Raw genomic sequence first — 14,779 nt, 5'->3', positions numbered from 1 at the left:
GTAGACATGGAATAGATGAGTGTGGCTGTGGCAGAATATATTTATTAGCTGAAGTTGGCATAATTTCCGGTGAACTTCAGTCTCATGTTCCCCAGCCTGACAACCACTCACCAGGTAAAGCACTTGAAGTCCTCTCTGACATTTATGAAGGCAACGCCGAGCTATTGAAGCCAGGAATACTTTTCATAATCACACGCCTGGAAAAACCCCTGGAGCCCTAGCCCGCTCAGGAAGGACCACGGAGAAAGTAAATAAGCAACCGCAAAAGAAAATTAGATATTTGCTGTTGAAAAACTTTTTTTTTTTGATTATTTTTATGTGATGTTTCCTCAAACAGAACTAGATGTAATCATCGTTTACAGCTTCATGTCAGCGTCTAGAAAATGAAACCTCCGTCTGGGGTTTTGTAATTTAATCACGGTGAGCAGCAGAATGGGAACACAACGCGGTGACACGTGTTGGTAATAAGGTCAACATAACTGATCAGAAACAGGGTTTTGTACCTGACCTCATCTGACCAACTCGAATTTGGAACGAAAGCGTGAAAATGAATGCATTGGAGTTGTAGATCGTGTTGCCTTTAGTCGGAAAAGGGCCTCTGTTAGTACTGGAATGATTATAATCAAACATTGTAAAAGACTACAAGCATTGTATAGTAGTATAGAAGACTACTACCATTACCACTACCACAAACACTACTCCATCAAAACCACCACCATTCCCCTTACACAACTACTAATACTACTGCTCATAATGAGAATAATGATGATATCAGTTCTCGTCCATTGATGGTCCATCCTCACCTTGATGCCGCTGTCTCTATAGGAGGTGGAGCTGTGTCGACTCAACAGCCAGGAGAAGCTGGGCTTGACTCTGTGCTACAGGACTGACGAGGAAGAGGATGTGGCCATCTACGTCAGCGAGGTGAGCCCCTATACTTGTCTCTCAGTGGTTCCGACGTACAAAAGAAGCGTTTATATACATTGTGTTTTATACACGGACTAGTCCACAAGACGTTTCGGTACTAGAGGCATCTGCCGTTCAGAAAGATTTCCACCAGACCTGGCCCGGGTTGGGACGAAACACAACCGTTTATCGAGGATGGGACGGGTTTGATACGATGTCTGTCCAGAGGACTGCCCCAAGGGAGCACCGTTTATTAAGTGCTACTTTTTATTAACAACCGAGATGGCTCCCGCTGATGTGACAGATGTTTCGGTGCTCTTCTTGGTTGTATGTCTGTCCAATTGCACCCTGAGGCATTTTGATTTGCACCCCTTGGAAATCAAAGATGAACCGAGGGATTCCAGACTAATAGGCATTTGCGAAGTGGTCTGGTGATGTCAGGCTAGCCCAGACCTTCAGTGAGATGTGAAACTAGTATGAGCATCAACAGCAGCAGCTCAGGAGCTGGAGCCGGTCATCTGGGAATCAGAAGGTTGCTGGTTCAATCCCTGCCTCCTCCTAGTAAAGTGTCCAGAGGTGTTCCTGAGCAAGACACCTAACCCTTACTGCTCCCTAGGCGCTGACTGTTCCCTTGCATGGTTGACTCCACCGTCGATGTGTGAATGGGTGACAATGAGCCTCCAATTAAATTAAATGTAAAGTGGCCTTGGTTAGAAAAGCGCTGTATAAATGAATTCGATTTATGACCCACAATCGGTTAGTTGTCCCCCAAGGATTTGGACAAGGATAAGGCCAAATTTTATTTTTGTTTGACACTTTCCAATATTTAGTCATTTTTACATGTTCAAATCCTGTATCGTTAAATCCAGAAGGAGTGCACAAGATTTGAACTCATTGAATTCTTCTCCTTGAATTTCTTTATTTTTTCCTTCTCAGACAACATGGGAACCCGCGATTTAATAAAATAATTCCTAAATGTTCTTCGGGATAAACAAGTGTCATGGGTACTCGGATCACGTATGGAACTTGAAGTACCTCATTTACATCTTATAGCATACTTGCAGAAGCCAGAATACATTATAACTATATTACAGCGGTTTGGTAAAAATGCTGCGACAATTCCAGGAGCCGGAATGGACGTTCTAAATCAAATGTGACATTTAATATTCTGCTGTGGTGGTACTTAACATTTTTGGGCTTGAATGGTTTTCAGTGATTCACACGGGCATCTCTTGATTTCTCTGCCGAGAATTTTAATTCCCAAATTGAAGCCCTTCTTCAATAGTGGCAGGGATCGCTAAATATTTTAGCATTGCTCCAAATGCATATGATTACAATGTCTACAAAGTCCCTGTCTGTCTCTGCGGAGCGCCTTCGACGGAGAAGACAAACGCAATCTTCTCGTCCCGTCCAGACTTTGTTCGCGAGCTTCCCAACAGGGCTGCGGTGTACGGGTCTGTCAGCCGCTGGGAGACTTTCTGTTTGTGCAAAGGAGACAAGTTTTCTTCCTGTGTTTTCATCCCACCAGTGGATAGACAGAGATAATATTTGCCATTATAGTCAACTTTCGCTTTCCCCCCTTTTTTACTCCTTTGAAGTCGGCCCTGTTTCCCGCAAGGTGGCTGCTGCCTCAGACCTGAGAGGAATACAGAGCGCCAGAGTCTGTGGCTCCTCGCAGCCTCCTCCAGCGCTAGCTTCATGAAAAAAACTATGGCCGAGAGGAGCGAGTGGAATTCAGATGAGCCATGCAAATGTCACCATGTACCGGCTGTGTCAGAGGAGGGATTTCTTGTGTGCTGGGCTCTTGCATAAGTAGTAGTCTGATAATTATCTCAAGGTCATAAATAACCTGAATTTGGTGTTTTTTAATTACCTGTTGTGATGTTTGAACCGGCACCATGGACCATAAGCCAAGCCTTTTTTTTTTTACTTGCCTCTGAAACAGATTAATGAACCCAATCAGCTCAAGTCCCACACATATCCCCTGATTGGTCAGAGTTAAACGCCTGGACACGCAGGCTGATTGGCTGATGACAGAGCACCTTGTCCCTGCCTTCACTAACATTATTTTGCTGAGGGTTGCGTTGTCGGGCGGAAAGTGTTCGATCTTCTTTTGTTTGACTGTATGACATTGTATGCTTTACCGGAGAAATTGGGAGGAGGCTAAGCTTACTAATGTCTGCTCATTCAAGCAAAACTGTAAGAATTAATGAATTAATGTGTTAAATGAGGCGTGTCTTATGAATCCATCCGTACTTGTGTATGGACATTAGTATTGCTATGTTGAGTTAAGCGTGTAGATACTATCTCTGATTCTAATGTACTAGAAAACGTCTTGGTTGTAAGGCTCCAATATGTTCCTAGAAGTCTTGTGAGATGATGGATTACATGACGGGGAAACCTAAAGGAAAGTATGGAGTGGAAGCAGCATAGATGCATTCTGAGCCCTCTCCTCCTCCTCACAGATCGGCCCCAACAGCATCGCCGCCAGGGACGGACGGATCCGTGAAGGGGACCGCATATTACAGGTACAATTCACTCACTCTCTCTGTCTCTCTCTCTATCTATCTATCTATCTATCTATCTATCTATCTATCTATCTATCTATCTATCTATCTATCTATCTATCTATCTATCTATCTATCTATCTATCTATCTATCTATCTATCTATCTATCTATCTATCTATCTATCTATCTATCTATCTATCTATCTATCTATCTCTCTCTCTCTCTCTCTCTCTCTCTCTCTCTCTCTCTCTCTCTCTCTCTCTCCCCATCTTTCCCCATCTCTCCTGATCTCTCACAAGCTAAGCTACACACACACACACACACACACACAACACACAGTGTGCGTCTCACTCCACAGGCAGGGTCTAATTGGATTCAGTCCAAAACACCCTTTCTTTACTTTGTTAGATTCTCTCCTAATGCCGAATCCATTCATTTTTAATGGCTGCACATTAAAGTGGGGAACCTGCCCCCAGTGTCTCTCTTAGACTGGGGGGCGGAACAGCCCCTCCCCCCCCCCCCGCCGGCTGTTTTAGTTACCGACTCAGCACCGATGGTGCTGTTTCCCTGGCTCAGAAAGGTGCTGTGCTGAGGCTCGCTGGCCCGCGTGGAAGGCTCCAGAAGCTCTGTCTTGCATTGCGGCCCCGGGCTGTATCTGTGGGTCAGGAGCACGGGCGTCAGAGCATGGGCGTCAGAGACGCATTCAAAAGTGCATTTTCAGAAGTGCTGGGTACAATGAGGATGCAATCTTTTTTTTTTCTCTTTAATGCAGGTAATGAAAGGTTCTGAAAGACGGCATACCCGTGTAGCTTACTAATGAATAAAAGGTATACAGAAAACTGATGTCTGACACGTTTTATGAAGAAAGCGTTTCCAAAAAGCATTGGACATAGGCTATGACCCACTATGTTGTGCTCCATGTACCCAATGTTGACAACGTGACACGACATGACTATGAAAGCAAATTAAGTATGAAGTATGAAGTATGAAGCAAATGTAAGTTGTGAAGGGGCAAACGTGTGGCTACACACAGCACTACAAATGTCGAAAAAGATTGAAAAAGCAAAAAATATTTGTTGCACAGCTGAACGCTGTATCACATCATGAGCTGGCTGTTCTCAATTCACAACATGCATCCATCCAATCTAAATCATGCATTCTAACCAAAACTCATGCACTCCCCACCACAATTATTCCACTAATTACTCCACTATCTTCATCTCCACTATACCCAACACTGTATGAATGCAAACCGTGGATAAGTTAGGCTACTTGGTGGCTATGGCTAACATCAATTGCAAGAGTTGAAACAGCCGACCACTTGAGTGCAAAAAAACACAAAACACCTCACCACAGCACCAGCAAATCTTAAGCAATAAATATCACATCTTACCTTTATTTATGTGGCAGTAGTCTGCAGATGCATCCCATGGTGTAGCCTACCACATCCATTTAGTTCAGGTTATCGGTTATCAGGTTAACAGGTTATCGCTCTGATACTGTCCATGGTACTAGCAACCTGCTCTGGTGCTTTTTGACGTGGCATTCGTAGCGTTGATCAGCAGAGAAATCCGCCAAGTCTGCCAAAGATGTTGACGTTGCTTAGCAACCAAATACGCTGGGGTTGATAAATTACCGGACTACTTGCGGAGTGATAGGAGCGACGTGAATCAGAGCCACTTTCCTTGACAGCGGTCATTATATGCAACGGTCAATTATCGAAAAATAATTCACCACTGCAAGTCGGGAAGGACCATGCAAGTGAACAGCGCATTCCACAGCATTGAGAAGAGCCGTGAAATAATCCATAATAATTAAACTCAAGTTTTTTGTCTTTTTAAGTGGTGGGTACAAAATTAATCTGGACGAAAACTGGTGGCTACTCGTCCCCAGCGTCCCCAGCGTAATTGACGCCTATGGTCAGGAGCCTAAAAGGGCCCCTCACCAACCACCACCACCAGCCACCCATCCACCCATTGAAGGAGACACCAGTGACACCAGCCACAGCAGCCTCCTTGGTGGTGGGTGGTTGGTGGTGGCGGTGGTGAACCAGTCTGGGCGGTGCGAACCAATGACGCTGCTCGGAAGGTTGAATAATTAGCGCGAAGAAAGAGGGGGTCGGGATGCAGACTATTGTCTCTGGCAGGCGGTAAATATGTTTTTAACGAGCTCAGCACAATGCATTCTGGGGGAGGAGCCAGAGAGTAGTGTACAGGCCTGGGAGAGGTGTGTATTCCGTACACGCAATTATTAGATGGGAGGGTGAGTGCATGAGCTCTGTTTGGCACGAGATAATGCACTTCCGTGGTCTAATTGTTTAGCGGTGAGTGTGTTTGTGTGTTTGTGTGTGTGTGTCTGCGCGCATGTGTGTGTGTGTGTGTGCGTGCGTGCGTGCGTGCGTCTGATCCGGAGCTAGGAGGAGGGAAATGTTTGTGTAGCAGACCGCTACTCTGCCACTATTATCCACAAATGACAGGCCCATTACTCTGGCCAAGAGAAGATGGACGCCCCTGTCAGTGGCCAGTTAATTGTGCGGCCAGATGTATGTACACTAGGCGGTGCCCCCCCCACCCCCCCCCCGTCCGCCCCCCCTGGCCGCGGTCCCGCTCATATCTGCCTCCACTTGGCGCTGGCCGTGAATAAAACACACACAGAGCATCACAGCGCACAGCGAGTTACGGCGTGGAGGGTTGTATTGTGTGGTGTCAGTCCTATTGTAGCCTCATGCGTGTGTGTGTGTGTGTGTGTGTGTCCGTGTGTGTGTGTGTGTGTGTGTGTGTGTGTGTGTGTGTGTGTGTGTGTGGGCGTCAGTGTGTGGGTGTTTGTTTGTGTCTGTCCATGTGTGTGTGTGTGTCTGTCCATGTGTGTGTGTGTGTGTGTGTGTGTGTGTGTGTGTGTGGGGGGGGGGGGGGGGGGTGTGTGTGTGTGTTTGCCCATACGTCTGTCTGGGCAAGTTTGTGTGCGTTTGATATCAGTCTGTGTTTGAGTGCATGTCGTCTGTGTGAGAGTGCCTGTGTGTGTGTGTGTGTGTGTGTGTGTGTGTGTGTGTGTGTGTGCGCACGTCTGGGGCCAGCCTCCATTTATCCAATTGCATCAACGGCGGCCGGCTAATCCCCCTCCCCCCCCTGTCCCCCCTCTGAAGATAAACGGGCAGGACGTGCAGAACCGAGAGGAGGCGGTGGCGGTGCTGGCCAGCGACGAGTGTCGGAACATCCTGCTGCTGGTGGCCAGGCCCGAGCTGCAGGTGAGCCGCGTTCACTTTACTCATCCCCTTCTTTACTCCTGCAGCCATGTTCTTGATAATTATGTATTTCACTCTCCTCTCCCAGGGGGTGTCTCAAGGGGTCTTAAGCGTGCGCCCGGTTCAAACACAAACCCCATCCATAGAGGCTCGGATGCCCTGTGCCGTATGAATGTAATGGGCGTGATAAAAGGCGGACTGTGATGGCTGACCTCCCCCCCCCTCCCTCCTCCACCTCCTCCACCTCCCTCTCCTCCTCCTCCTCCACCGCATGCACTCTACCTCCACCTCCTCCTCCTCCTCCACAACCTCCACACCCCACCGGTCCCCGCGAGTGCTTCTGACAGGGCGCCGCGGCACCTTGGCCTGCTTGGTCTTTATGTAGCGGCGTCTGTAATTGACTTCCGACGGCACGGCTGTAAAAGCTAATGGCATGCTGATGTAGAGTAGAGTCTGTGGCAGAGAGCAGAGCAGCCAGTGAGGGGAGAGTAATGGGCTGCTCGTTGTTTAATAGGCCTTCTCACCACCACCGGGGCGAGCGCTGACGTTGAGGGCTTTGGGATTGGGGGATTATGTGTGATGAGAGATGGAATGGAAGCCTTGTAAAATTGGAAAGAGGAGAGAGAGCTCGTTCGACCGTGGACGGCATGTGAATCCGAAAACGAGTCCCTGATAGAAGATTCTTTTGTTTTATTTGTGTGGCGAGAGGACTCGGGCGCCTATGAATATTAGCATGTCAAATGAGCTCAGTCGTAAACCTTCCCCCCTAGAAATGTATTGTCTACCAGTGTTTTTAAAACCGCCCAATCTCTCTCACTCTCTCTCACTCTCTCTCACTCTCTCTCTCTCTCGCTCTCTTGCTCTCTCTCTCTCCTTTCCCTGTATTTCTCTCTCTCTCTCTCTTTCTCCCCCTCTCTCTCTCCCCCTCTCTCTCTCTCTCTCTCTCTCCCCCTCTCTCTCTCCCCCTCTCTCTCTCTCCCTCTCTCTCTCTCTAGCTGGAGGAGGCCTGGCTGGACGACGAACACAGTGAGTTCCTGGAGCAGCTGAAGATGGAGATGTTGGAGGAGCAGCAGAGGGAGGAGATGGAGCTGGCAGCCCTCCAGGAGGAGGTGAACCTGCCGGTCAGTCTCTCCACTGCACAGCACACGCACACACACATGTCCTCCACCCGCGTGGAGCAGGTCCCCTCGGTTGTCAGACAGGGTCCTCTCCGTTTAGGCGAAGCCCAGTTTAAAGGTGACATATTATACCACCAGGTGTGAGTATCCATTACAAGCCCGCTTTGAAAATCGGCCTCTTCTGACATCACTAGTGGGGGTGTCCACCCTAGATGTAGGACGGATAGAGGAGCAACGTTTGCTACAGTCACACTGGGTAGGCCGGTGGAATGATCCAGGACACGTCTAGGTGGACACGGCTTGTTTCGACGGCTTGTAGCGGCTAATCACACTCACACCTGGTGGGATAATATGTCACTTTTAAGTGGTCACTGGTCTGACCTTCTGCTCCAACCCAGACAGATGTGGAGGAGAGGGAGGAGACTATTCACACTGTAGAGCATGAAAACAACCCCTTTACATGATCTACACATTATCTACTTACTTTTTGCTAGATGCTTTTATCAAAAGCTACTTACAGTGAATGCAGACACAGGTCATTAAATAGCGGGTAGGAAGGGTTGGGTGTGTCGGACGTATCGCTCAGGTTAAGATCATAGGGGGATGGAGCCCAGTGGCTTTGGGCTGGGAGTTGAACACCATCACACCTATCACAAAGCCAATTCCAAACTTTACTTTTTGCCATGTGAACAAATAAATGTGTTGCTTGGAATGAATCCATTGCATTCATTTGAATGATGATGAACATCATTCCTTTCCATTAAATCAATCTCATTCAGACTGCTGTCAAACCGGGGGAGTAAACTCTCTCCATGACCCTGTATAAATATTAATGCCTCGAGATTCACGGTTCCATTGAAAATCCAAAACACTGCTAATCGTGATTCAAATCCGTTTTTTTTTTGCCGTTGAAATTAGCATAATGTAAAGTCCATGTAAATGTGTGTTCAAACGAAAAGATTGAGCGGCAGGGAGACGATATGCCCCGGCGTTCCCAGAGCTCCGTCCCAGTGCGCTACACAAGCGCGCTCGGAACCCCCCGCAGGAGCAGCCGGAATGGGACTGAACTCACAAACAGTGTGTGATGTGCTGTGTCCTCATTTGAAAAGCAGACGCAGACGCTTCAGAAGAGCCGGCGAAATGAATAAACAAACGAAAAGTTTTCCAGCAACAAAACTTTTATGTTCTTTTTTTTTGGGGGGGTTTTGATCTTCTCCTTGATGTTCCCCGCCGGTGCAACAGTATCAAGGTGCCCTTGAGCAAGGCAATCCAAAGCCCTAAATGCCTCTGTGAGGATGTTGCCTTTGAGGGTTGTAGCCTTGCATCACCGGCGCTGTCGTCTCTTAAGTGAATGTGTGTGTGTGTGTATGTGTGTGTGTGTGTGCGTGTGTGTGTGTGTCTGGGGTGGAGGTGTAAATAACGGTCGAGTTGATGTCCCGACGCGACTGTAAAAGCACTCGGACCGGCGGCGGAGGAGGGAGTGGCTGACGTGTGTGCCGTAAAAAAAAAACCTGTCCACTTCAGCAGGTGCAGCGTGTTCTCTGGTCTGAATGGGAGTGGTGAGCTTCAGCGAGGATAAAAACACAATCAAACCTGAATCACGAGAGGCATGCCTCCCTCCGTCTCAGTCTACTGTACAGGGCGGCCCCTTGGGGTAGGGGGCTTCTCCTCAAAGTCAAAGCACAGCCCGCGTGCCCGTGTGGAAATCAGTATTTCATACAGATGTCTTTCTGTGGTTGAAATAGGACGAAAAACAGATTAACTTAAGGCGCGCGGATATACGATGTCTACACCGGCGTGTTGACACAATTTGGGTTTTTATGGTAAGAAAATAACGAGAGAATAGGTTAAATTATTGGAGAAATTGGGAATTATACAGTCTGAATTACTTCGCTCAAAGGCCAATATGAAGTGCCACCATATACATTAGAACAAATGGGATTTGAAATACAATGTTATCACAGTGATCAAATGTGAAAAAGTCCATTTAAATGCAAACTACATTTTGCCCTCTCTCTCCCCCTCTTTCTCTCTGTATATCTCCCTCAGTCTCTGTCTCGCTCTCTTGAGACTCGCTCTTGGATTTATACCTGCTAGTTTTTCTTGCAACCAGTGTCTCACATATTGAACTTTCTGCAGGGCATTGATTTGCATCATACTGGATTGCACCACGTTAAATTGCATGGAAAAAGGGAAGAAAAAAAAAATCGAACCATCTGCTGTCACGTATTGCGTTGCCTTTGGTATCGTCTCAGAAGCAGACAGACGCACACACGAGTTTATTTTCCGTGATTCACCTAATATTCTACATGGCACGATCAAGACCGCAGTCAAGTCAAATCATTTATATTTTAGTCTAGTTTATACTTTCAAATGCAACCAAATGAACTGAAAAACTTTGGTATACCAACCGTATTTAAATACATTAAGTTAGTACATCTGCAATTCCCAGGCCTGCTTCTCATTTCATCTAAACATACTTCGTACTCTGCAGCAGCACACCTTCTAGTAACCACTTTACACATCAATATTTTTACATAATCCTCCATCCCTCCATACGGAACAAGTCTAACCTCAAATAGTTCAAACATGCAAATGAGATCAAACTTGCTGCAGTAGAAGCATTTCACCACAACCATGTGATGTGTCCCCCTCCTCCCCCCCCCCCCCCCCCCCCCGTGTGCCGTGTGTGTGTGTAGGAAGCGGACGACGACCTGGCCAGCTGCTCCACCCTCCCCCGCGACAAAGCGGGCGGGGCGCGCCTCAAGCGGACCCCCGGCGAGAGCTCGGAGCACGACGTGCTGGCGCACATCCAGCGGCGGCTGTCCCAGTGCCTGAGGGACAACCGCGGCGCCGCCGAGGACGGCGGCGGCGGCGGCGGCGGCCACGGGACGGAGCAGCGGGAGCCGCCGGCGGCGGAGGACGGCCGGGAGGGGGACCGCTTCCAGCAGCTGCTGGAGCTCAAGTGCCAGATCCGCAACAGCGGCGAGTACGACCTGTTCTACAGCCGCCGCAGCACCATCGAGGTCAGCCTGGCGGAGCAGGGCGGGGTGCAGCGCGAGCTGCGCATGCTCAACGAGGAGCTGCGCAGCATCGAGCTGGAGTGCCAGAACATCATGCAGGCGCACAAGCTCCGCCAGGGCCCGCAGGGGGGCACGCGCTCCGAGGGCGGCTCCCCGCTCAACCGCAACAACAAGGAGCAGAGCCTGCGCCGGGGCCACGCCCACACCAAGGCGGGGAAGGCGGCGGGGGGCGGGCCGGGCGGCGGGCGGCTGGAGAAGTCGGACAAGGACAGCTCCAGCGCCTACAACACGGCGGAGAGCTCGAGGAGCACCCCGCTGGCCATGGACCGCTCGCCGGAGCACTCGCTGCAGCGGATGGTCAGCCTGACCAACCAGAGGAACCTGCGCGGCGGCGGCGGCGGCGGCGGCGGCAGCAGCCTGGCGGCGGGCAGCTCCCTCAGCCCCAGCCCCGGCCCCAGCCCCAGCCCCGGGCCCTTCCACCCCCGGGCGGCGGGGGCGCCGGCCAAGAGCAGCAGCCCCGACCACAGCAACCCCTCCGAGTCGGACCACACCACGCAGGCGGAGGACGAGCGGCGGGGCCAGGCCAAGGCCAGCGGCTCGCAGATCCCCTACTTCTCGCCGTCGCACAGCTCGCAGCAGAGGCAGGCGGTGATCCCGGCGCACGCGCGCCACTACCAGAGCTACATGCAGCTGATCCAGCAGCGCTCGGCCGTGGAGTACGCCCAGAGCCAGCTCAGCCTGCTCAGCGTGTGCAAGGAGCCCCAGCGGCCCAGCGACGCGCCCCAGATGGAGTGGAAGGTGAAGATCCGCAGCGACGGCACGCGCTACATCACCAAGAGGCCCGTGCGGGACAAGATCCTGCGGGAGCGGGCGCTGAAGATCAAGGAGGAGCGCAGCGGCGGCATGACCACGGACGACGACGCCATGAGCGAGATGAAGATGGGGAGGTACTGGAGCAAGGAGGAGCGCAAGCAGCACCTGGTGCGGGCCAAGGAGCAGAGACGGAGGCGGGAGTTCATGCAGAGGAGCCGCCTGGAGAGCTTGAAGGAGAACCCCCAGAGCAGCGGGGAGGGACGGGGCAAGGAGGTGAGCATCATCGAGCTCAGCCACAAGAAGATGATGAAGAAGCGCAACAAGAAGATCCTGGACAACTGGATGACCATACAGGAGCTGATGATCCACGGCACCAAGGCGCCCGAGGGGGCCCAGGTGCACAACGCCTTCCTCTCGGTCACTACTGTATAAAGGACAGACAGACACACACACACACACACACACACACACACACACACACACAGACGTACGCGACAGAGAAATCCACTCAGTCTACCCCATGCGGTATGATTATACTTGCCTCGTTCAATGTGGCGTTTTTATGAGGACCATAGGAATATTTTTCACACTTTGTAACCCATAGATCATTTTGTAAGCAAATTCTCAATGGTGTCATGGTATATTCTTTGGGTTCTCCAGGCATTGTTGTGTTTTGTTCATGTTGCTCTTCCAGAAATCATTTTTCTATGAAATTATGGTACTGTAATCAATTTTCTTTCGTTTACTCTGTATATGGTACCCTTTTGGCTATTGGTTGATTTATTACATTTTAATCCACAGTCTCGTAAATGTCTTCAAGTGCAAACTAAACCAGCCAATCATTGCGTCCATTCGGTTTGCTTGTGACCCTATATGACCGTATATATTACATGATCTTGCGATGAACGACAATGTTTATTTGAATGTTTATTTCATTCGATGACAGTCAAAGGGTTTACATTGCATCACTGCAGTGCTTCAATCAGGAAGGAAAATATAAAGTCCATATCATTAGTTCAACTTGTACAATGGTTATTCTTCTGCTTTTCCATTTTTATTTAAAAGTTGCCACAGTAACCACATGGTTGTTATTTATGAGTGGCTTTTGGGTCCACTGTTACATGGTGTGACATGTCTGTTTGGGTCCCCGTACAAATACGGTAATAACGAGTGTATTCATGCACTGTAAACCACACCACAGAGTGAAGCAGCTACAAGGAGTTTGAGCAGAAAATATTGAAAGAAGATACACAGAAGATCCCACTGCAAACGGTAGGAATCAAACAGAACATGATTTGTTTTTCATATAGAGTGTTTCACTTGAATACTGCCAACTGTATCATTGTACTGTATCTGTTCTTGTTCAAAACTTTTCATACAATTCTTACAAACCAGACACCAAATATTTTCAAGTAGTTGGGACATTTCTATGAAGAAAAAAAGCGGTTATCTCTCTTTACAACGATACTCTTCATACATTTTTACTATTATCTTGTACGATTCAGTTCTACAGATTTTGAAGCGACAAAATGGTTTGACCCCAAATGACCGCTAAGACTTCTGAGTACTGTCGAAGACACAGGTTCTGCTGCTGATCAACTCTCTGTGAATGGAAGACCAAGTCAGTTTACTACTTACTTATTTTGCTTTTATCTACAGCGACTTACAGTGAACCCAGATACAGTTCATTAAGGGAGCAGGTTGTGGGTAAGGCAACGTCTCACTCCAGGATTGCTACAGGTAAACATGAACCGTTATTTGGATGTTAACATCTTAAACTGCATTAACCGGGTTACAAAAATCACACCTCTAAGTCCAAAAGACATATCATGATGGCACAGAGTACTGCAACTTTTTCCAGGTCTGAATCTCTTTTTGTTTCATGGCATTTAATCTAACTATATTTTATACTCCGTAACAAAGGACCTTCTCATAACCTTTTTACATATCAGTATTTTTACATATTTTTTTACTCTCCATATTTGACAACTTTACTCAGCATAGCCTTAACAGTTGAAACGGAACTAATGTAACGTTTGAAGTGGAAGCCAGATTTCTGTTACAGCATTAAATTTGAAAAATGCATAGTTCAACACAATGAAACATAGGAGCATTATTTTCCCAGGTTTTTATTGTTTTTACATCATTTTTGTTTTTAGAAGTAAATCTCTGATATGGAATTAATTTTGAATGAAAAGTGTTCGCCATCATTTATGTTAACATTTAACATGTTTTGATGAATCCCACTGAGCCACTCAGCTCAGAGCACAGCAACGCTTTCCATTTTGTCTTAAAAAGTTTGCAATTCACAGACAGACATTTCCGGTTTGGTTACATGTACAGCAATGTCATTTCCAAAAGGCCTAATTATTTTACTGGAATGTTGTAGAAAAGAAGAAATGTTTCGATTTCAACCCAGACTCTTGTATTTGTTTAAGTCAATGTCCAATAGTCTAATTTCGAGTAATATGTAGTTGGCGCATTTGTAGCCAGGTAAAACATGTGATAATTGTGCTCAATGAAAATAAATGATAATAAATTATTGTTTTTTGAAATAAAACCTCCCATGAGACCATGTTTTTCTATTCAAACAGCATTGTTTTTGTTGTTTTGTTTCTCAATTAAATCCAAAGAAAGAAGAAATATGTATGCAATTTATATATAAGAATAATATATCAATTGTTAATATAGGCATAAGCATAAGTTTCAGTTCCCATATGTCTGAAGTTCAGTCTTGGGCTAAACATGCTCGTTGGAGATATTCACACACCAACCTGCTCCCCAAGTATTTGTGCTATTTTCGGCCGTGAACCGGATCAAAGAGGGGGGAGGAGGAATTGTAATCACATTGCACTTGTAACCAGTTTCTGTTCATTGGAATTTAACTACCAATTTATCAACGTCATGGTCTGGGTCCGGCATGTGAGGTAGGATTGGGGAAACTTTTCGCTTCCTGTATTATCTTAAGCTATGAATGCTGGACGGTAGAAATTGGAAATGTCACAAATTTAACCTTGGCTATGTCGTGGGCTGCTCTTTGATTCGTACCTAATTGAAACATTTCCGTGAGATAACATTTTTAGAAAAAACGTGTGACTTGCACCTTTCAAATGGCCATCAAAGAAGTGGCCCTTGCAGCCATAGAGAAAGTTCTCGGATCACGGCCCCA

The 14,779-nt window shown here is 47.8% G+C and overlaps 1 protein-coding gene across 1 annotated transcript in view; it reads left to right on the top strand.

Moving 5' to 3' along the window:
* The window catches only part of LOC311357129 (PDZ domain-containing RING finger protein 4), a gene marked incomplete at both ends in the record, with an annotated part of 45,135 nt that extends 33,093 nt beyond the window's left edge, over positions 1-12,042 (top strand). Inside the window, 5 exons of the mRNA XM_084477017.1 lie at positions 826-924; positions 3,372-3,434; positions 6,558-6,659; positions 7,652-7,765; positions 10,474-12,042. Of these exons, the coding sequence (XP_084333143.1) occupies positions 826-924; positions 3,372-3,434; positions 6,558-6,659; positions 7,652-7,765; positions 10,474-12,042 (1,947 nt within the window). The remainder of the gene's footprint in view (positions 1-825; positions 925-3,371; positions 3,435-6,557; positions 6,660-7,651; positions 7,766-10,473) is intronic.
* Between the last annotated feature and the right edge of the window lie 2,737 nt (positions 12,043-14,779).

This window comes from Micromesistius poutassou (assembly GCF_964030765.1).
Source record: "Micromesistius poutassou genome assembly, chromosome: 13".
NCBI lineage: Eukaryota > Metazoa > Chordata > Actinopteri > Gadiformes > Gadidae > Micromesistius > Micromesistius poutassou.
Note: the sequence above shows the minus strand (reverse complement) of the source record. Positions and strands in the feature narration are given on the sequence as shown.